At 49.6% G+C, this 7500-nt stretch overlaps 1 protein-coding gene and 1 long non-coding RNA gene across 4 annotated transcripts in view; one reads left to right on the top strand and one right to left on the bottom strand.

Annotated features, from left to right (window-relative positions):
* The window catches only part of LOC125308508, a 2293-nt gene extending 1532 nt beyond the window's left edge, over positions 1–761 (bottom strand). The window contains exons 1-2 of one of the 3 annotated variants that reach the window (XR_007195893.1): positions 685–761; positions 130–249 (exon numbers count right to left, since the gene is read on the bottom strand). This is a non-coding gene — a long non-coding RNA (uncharacterized LOC125308508). The remainder of the gene's footprint in view (positions 1–129; positions 250–684) is intronic. The other 2 variants (XR_007195892.1, XR_007195894.1) reach the window with 2 other exon arrangements.
* The window catches only part of med17 (mediator complex subunit 17), a 25215-nt gene that overhangs the window by 14381 nt on the left and 3334 nt on the right, over positions 1–7500 (top strand). Inside the window, 4 exon segments of the mRNA XM_048264092.1 lie at positions 1737–1855; positions 3424–3449; positions 3651–3823; positions 7384–7500. The exon segment at positions 7384–7500 is cut by the window's right edge and continues 43 nt beyond it. Coding sequence (XP_048120049.1) covers positions 1737–1855; positions 3424–3449; positions 3651–3823; positions 7384–7500 — 435 coding nt within the window.

Here is a 7500-nt window from a genome sequence, read left to right as displayed (position 1 = left end):
GAGAGGTACATACCACACACACACACCACACCACACACACACCACACACACCACACACACCTCTGTATGTGCTGGGGCCACAGCACTCCACCAGCTCATGCGAGGAGGGTGCATGCCACCTACACACACCACACACACACCACACACACACACACACACCACACACACCACACACACCACACACACCTCTGTATGTGCTGGAACACAACCTCCACCAGCTCATACGAGAGGTACACACACACCACACACCTCTGTATGTGCTGGAACACAACCTCCTGCCGGCTCATCACCCGAGTGCAGCGCACTACACACACCACACCCACACCACACACACCACACACCTCTGTATGTGCTGGAACACAACCTCCACCAGCTCATACGAGAGGTACATACACACCACCACACACCACACACACACACACCACACACACCTCTGCTTGTGTTGCTGGAGCCTGACCTCCACCAGCTCATCACAGGAGGTGCATGCACACCACCACACACACCACACACACACCACACACGCACACACACCACACACACCTCTGTGGCGGACACCAGCCTCCACCAGCTCATCCCCGAGGAGCCCTGCCACACACCACCGCACACACACACACCACACACACCACACACACCTCTGTGTATTGTGGAACACAACCTCCACTGTCATCTGAGGGTGCAGCCCACCACACACACCACACACACCACACACACCACCACACCACACACACCTCTGTATGTGCTAGAACACAACCTCCACCAGCTCATGCAGGAGGTACCTTCACCACCACCACACACCACACACCACACACACCTCTGTGTGTGCTGGGAGACACAACCTCCACCAGCTCCATGCGGAAGTTGCACACCACCACACACACACACACACACACCACACACACACACCACCACACTGCCACACACACCTCTGTAGTGCTGGAGACACACCAACCTCCACCAGCTCATCACAAAGGGAGGCATACACACCACCACACACCTCTGTTGTATTGCTGGAACACAATATCCACCGAGCTCATGCGATTGCAGCCACCACCACCACACACCACACCTACACACCTCTGTAATGCTGGGAACACAACCTCCACCAGCTCATCTGAGAAGTGCAGCCACACTACCACACACACACCACACACACCGCACACACACACACCACACACACACCTCTGTATGTGTGGGAACCACTTACTCCTGGCTCCTCCCAGAGGTCATACTACCACCCACACACACACACACACACACACATTCAAACACACACACACACGCACACACACACCTCTGTGGGGTGCTGGGGAACACAGCCTCCACCCGGTTCGGCCCCTGGGTGGTTGATGGGTGATGATGATGATGATATTTGTGATATGGTGTGTGCGATGATAGCGATGGCGTGTGTGTCTTGCTGTGTGCGTGCGTGCGTGTGCGTGTGTGTGTGTGCGTGCCGGCGTGTGTGCGTGTGTGTGTGTGTGGTAATCCATGAGTGTGTGCGTGTGCGTGCGTGTGTGTGCGCGTGCGTGCGTGTGCGTGTGTGTGTGTGCGTGCGCGCGTGTGTGCGTGTGTGTGTGCGATGGCGTGTGTGTGTGTGTGTGTAACCGTGCATGTGTGTGTGTGTGGCGATGGCGCAGCGTGATGGCGGCGTCGCGGCGGCGGGTGATGTGTGTGTGTGGTATAAGCAGTCCCTGGCGTGCAGCTGGTGATGCCACCGGTGGCGCTCGCTGGGCTAGCGTCTGCGCCTGGCCGGCCCCCTGGCCTACGACAAGTGCGCCCTGACCAACCTGCAGAGCAGCGAGGGCTTGCTGGAGAAGATCATCAAACAGGCCAAACACATCTTCCTCAGGAGCAGGTACACACACACACACACACACTCACACTCTCACACACACACACACGCCTGCGTCACGCTGCAGCACACACACACACACACACACACACACACACACACACATCTTCCTCAGGAGCAGGTACACACACACACACACACACACACACACACACACACAGGCAGATGGCACTGTATGTCTTTCAGAGACCAAACCATTAGAAATACATACAATTTCATTAACCGTTGGCATTGTGTGTGTGTGTGTCAACAATGTGCGTGTGTGTTGGCGTTAACAATGTGTCGGCTCAATAATAAACAATGTGGTACTGGGGCAGCGCACCATTGACAATTTGGCGTCGCGTCGGAACCCAGGTCAGGCCCACTGTGGTCAAACATCAACCGTCTCTGGTCAGCGTCAAAGTCCTCATCACCTCCACATTTCTGGGCAGATGTCGTGTGTGTGGGTGTGGTGTGGTTCTGGTGATGATGATGATGTGCGTGTGAGGTGTGCGTGTGTGTGACTGTCTCTGTGTGCGTGGGCGTAATGTGTGTGTGTGTGTGTGCGTCGCAAGTGTGTGTGACTGTGTGCGTGTGTGTGTGGTGTGTGTGTGTGTGTGACTGTGTGTGTGTGACTGTGTGTGTGTGTGGCGTGTGTGACTGTGTGTGCGTGTGTGTGTGTGTGTGTTCGCCGTATGTGTGCGTGCGTGTAGTAAATGTCTCTGTGTGTGTGTGTGTGTGTGTGTGTGAGGCAGGCATCAACATGTTTGTTTTCTTCATTGCTAGTTACTCCTCCCCCAGGTCTGTCAGCTGCAGTTAAATGTCGGTGTTGGTGTGGGTATGCTGTTCTGTGTAATGTGTGTGTGTGTCAATAACGTGTGTGTACTAGTACTCCCAAATATCCAACTGCAGTGCATCTCCGGTATTGGTAGGTATGCGTTCTAATGTGTGTGTGTGTGTGCGTCGGCGTGTGTGTGGTGCCAGGTACTCCCAAGTCTGTTCAGCTTGCAGTTAAATAACCGGTGTTGGTGTGGGTGTCGTTAGTGTGTGTGTGCGATGGCGTGTGTGTGGTGAACCTCCCCATTCTGTCGGCTGCGGTTAAATGCTCGGTGTTGGTGTGGGTGTGCGTTCCTGCGTCGTGTGTGTGTGGTACTGGTACTCCCAAGTCTATCAGCTGCAATTCATCGGTGTTGGTAGCGGGTATGCGACAATGTGTGTGTGTGTGTGCGTGTGTGTGTGGTACTGGTACTCCTCCCAGGTCTGTGTGCTCGGTGTTGGTGGTGTGCATTCTGTGTGTGTGTGTGTGTGGCGTGTGTGTGTGCTATTACTCCCAAGTCTGCCAGCTGCAATTCATCTCCAGGCGGGTGGCGGGTGTGCGTTCTGTGTGTGTGTGTGTGTGTGTGTGGCGTGTGTCAGCGGTGCCCTCTCTGAGTCACCTCCAGCTGCAGTTAAATATCGGTGTTGGTGTGGGTATGTGATGTGTGTGTGTGTGTGGTATAGTACTCCCAAGTCTATCCAGCTGCGGTGAAACCGGTATTGGTGGCAATAGTAATAATGTGTGTGTGGCGTGGCGTAATTTGAATACCTCCCAGGTCTCAGCTGCAGTGCATGCTCCCGGGTATTTGGCGCGGGTGTGCGTTCTGTGTGTGCGTGGCGTGTGTGTGGTTAACTGATTACTCCTCCCCAAGACCTATCCAGCTGCAGTTAAATATCGGTGTTGGTGTGGGTGTGCGTTCTGGTGTGTGTGTGTGTGTAAGCGTGTGTGTACTAGTACTCCTCCCAAGGTCTATCAACTGCAATTAAATGCTCGGTGGCCCAGGCCAGCCCAGGTATGCATTGTGTGTGTGTGTATGCGTGGCGTGTGTTCTCCTCCCATTCTATCAGCTGCAGTTAAATATCGGTGTTGAACAGATCAGAGTTGTTCACCGAGACGGTCGAGTCGTCACACTCTCTCACCAGGAACAGGAGCTGCAGGACTTCCTGCTGTCACAGGTACACACACACACACACACACACACACACACACACACACTGATCCTCAGTGATGTGCCGACCGACGCTGGAGAAAAGGGCGGAGCCAACAAATCAAATCTTCCAGGCTGCGTTTCTATGTTGTTGTTATTTCACGTAGATTCTTTCGTTAGTTGGGCGACATGCAGCGGCCTTGCCCCGCTCTCACACACACACAGCAGAGACTCCTCTCCTTGCCCCGCTCTCACACACACACACAGAACTCCTCTCCTTGCCCCGCTCTCCACACACACAGAGACTCCTCTCGCTGCCCGGCTCTCACACACACACACACAGGAGCTCCTCTCCTTGCCCCGGCTCTCCACACACACACACACAGAGACTCCTCTCCTTGCCCGGCTCTCACACACACCAGAGACTCCTCTCCTTGCCCGGCTCTCCTGCCGCACTGACAGAGACTCCTCTTGCCCCGGCTCTCACACACACACACACCAGGACTCTCCTTGCCCCGACTCTCCACGCACACGCACCAAGGACTCCTCCTCGCCGCCCGGCTCACACATGCCAGAGACTCCTCTCCTGGCCTCCCTCACACACACACAACAGAACTCACCTCCTCCTTCGCTCTCACACACACACAACAGAGACTCCTCTCCTTGCCCCGCTCTCACACACACACAACAGAGACTCCTCTCCTTGCCCCGCTCTCACACACACACAACAGAGACTCCTCTCCTTGCCCCGCTCTCACACACACACACACCAGAGACTCCTCTCCTTGCCCCGCTCTCACACACACAACAGAGACTCCTCTCCTTGTCCCGCTCTCACACACACAGGGCTCCTCTCCTTGCCCGGCTCTCACACACACACACAACAGAGACTCACTCTCCTTGCCCCGCTCACACACACACAACAGGGCTCACTCTCCTTGCCCCGCTCTCACACACACACACCAGAGACTCCTCTCCTTGTCCCGCTCTCACACACACACAACAGAGACTCCTCTCCTTGCCCCGCTCTCACACACACACAACAGAGACTCCTCTCCTTGCCCCGCTCTCACACACACACAACAGAGACTCCTCTCCGTGGCTACTCGCCGGTCAACATTAGGCTATGTTACTAATTCATCAACATTAGGCTATGTTATTAATTCATCAACATTAGGCTGTGTTATTAATTCATCAACATTAGGCTATGTTACTAATTCATCAACATTAGGCTATGTTACTAATTCATCAACATTAGGCTGTATTGCTAATTCATCAACATTAGGCTGTGTTATTAATTCATCAACATTGAAGCTGTGTTATTAATTCATCAACATTAGGCTATGTTATTAATTCATCAACATTAGGCTATGTTATTAATTCATCAACATTAGGCTGTGTTATTAATTCATTAACATTAGGCTGTGTTATTAATTCATCAACATTAGGCTGTGTTATTAATTCATCAACATTAGGCTATGTTATTAATTCATTAACATTAGGCTGTGTTATTAATTCATCAACATTAGGCTATGTTATTAATTCATTAACATTAGGCTGTGTTATTAATTCATCAACTGTGACATGACATGTTTGTGGAAATCACAAATGTCACAAATACCCCCTCTGTCGCAAATGCCCCCTCTGTCACAAATGCCCTTTCTGCCACAAATGCCCTTTCTGCCACAAATGCCCCCTCTGTTACTGTACTCTGCAGCCGGGTCTGGAAATGTGTGTGAATGTGTGTGTGTGTGTGTGTGTGTGTGTGTGTGTGTAAGTGTACCTTGATATTAAGGTTTTGCACCTCCATTCTAATGTTACGTCACAGTTTGTTTACAACTAGAGTGGTAGGCAAAATGGTAGGCAAGGGACTGCAGAGTGGTAGGCAAACATGCCTACAACAGTCGGGTTGCATAGACTACACATAATTACAAATAGCTTCAAAATTGAAATTTACCAACCTAACAGTTGGTTTTACAATAACGTTAAGAAGCAAAAAGGCGACAAACGACCGTTTACCATTAGAACCTCATGGTTGTGGAGGATGATCATAGCAGCCGTGGAAGTATCATTCGTGCCTTTATTGGTCTAGCTTCCTTAGCTCACGCTTCACGTAATATCTAGGCTAGACTAAATAACTATCTACTGTCATCCAAAAATGAATTGCCAGAGATAGCTTTTTAAGGGGGAAAGTGCAGCATTTTAAACATGGCAAGAATATTTTTACAGTTTGTTCTAATTTGTCTCGTGAAATTCGTGCTTGTGGACATCTATCACATGTCATTCCTATCTTCTGTCCTAGTCATCATCATGAGTGTCATTTGATTATATAATCACAACAAATGCTGATAAATGAAAACAGAATAGGCGTATGTGCTGTACAGGTCAGTTAGGCTAACTCCCGTATGTCAAAATAAACGGCTCTGATCATATGAATTGTTTTGCAAACACACAACTGAACTTAACACAGCAACCTCAAACACCATTGTTGAACCTACTGCTTCAGTCATGTAAGAAATAAGCAGTTTATGAATTATCCTTACCCCTTTAATCAAGTCCACATGACCAAAATAACAGCATATTTAAAGTATGTTGAGCTAGCATAACAGCCTAATATAGCCGATGCTGCAATGGGTAGAACTAATAAATCGTTTCATAGGGCCTACAATTAATTAACTTTAACAATCACACATTCTGAGTTTTTCTGGGTGGTTATCCATGCAGATCGCCTTCGAATAAGCCATCGTTGATATATGTTATAACATGTTACAGGATTCATGACTTTAACGCCATTAATGTTAATGTTAGGCTACATGATGCTGACTGACGCTGGCTATAACTGTGCCGTTTAAACGTCTAGTGCTGACTCTGCCTACCAAAACCTGTCGCTGTTCAGTTAACATTAAATGATCAAATATTGTTTTGTGTCAACTTTCAGAGGGAAGACATGTATGACTCCTTTCTGGCCAAATTTCACAGCTTCTAAGAAAGTCTATCGTCTTCGTGTAAACCGAGTTTTGAACAGAGAAAAAAGTTAGGCTACCATTAGGCTACATGCAGGTTCTCCCATAACGTTATCGATACAGATCAATGCACCAAATCAGGGTGATTTTAGCGAAATAACGTTCCTGTGACAGGCTATCAAATACTGAACAATGGGATAACGTTTCATCATCACCTTTATTGATGCCTGAAATGTGACAGTGCTGAAATACAGAGATGTACCCTACCGAGAAGCAGAGCAGACAACGATGTTCAATGTGTTCAACGTGTCCCTTGCCTACCAGGTGGATGTAAACAAAGCTATAGAACCTAGAATACGTCACATGAAAAACCTTAATAGTTATATAACTATAGTATAACTTGTGTGAGTGAGTGTGTGTGTGTGTGTGTGTGTGTGAGTGTGTGTACCTTGATATAGGCTGTTTAAAGTATAACTTGTGTGAGTTGAGTGTGTGTGTGTGTGTGTGTGTGTGTGTGAGTGAGTGTGTGCATGTGTGTATACCTTCATATAGGCTGTTTAAAGTATAACTTAACTGAGTGTGTGTGTGTGTGTGTGTGTGTGTGTGTGTGTGTGTGTGTGTGTAGATGTCCCAGCATCAGGTGCATGCGGTGCAGCAGCTGGCTAAGGTGATGGGATGGCATGTGCTCAGCTTCAGTAATCACGTGGGTCTTGGAGCCATCGAGAACATCGGCAACGCGTCT

Source organism: Alosa alosa, chromosome 15 (genome assembly GCF_017589495.1).
Source record: "Alosa alosa isolate M-15738 ecotype Scorff River chromosome 15, AALO_Geno_1.1, whole genome shotgun sequence".
In the NCBI taxonomy this organism is placed as follows: Eukaryota; Metazoa; Chordata; class Actinopteri; order Clupeiformes; family Clupeidae; genus Alosa; species Alosa alosa.
Note: the sequence above shows the minus strand (reverse complement) of the source record. Positions and strands in the feature narration are given on the sequence as shown.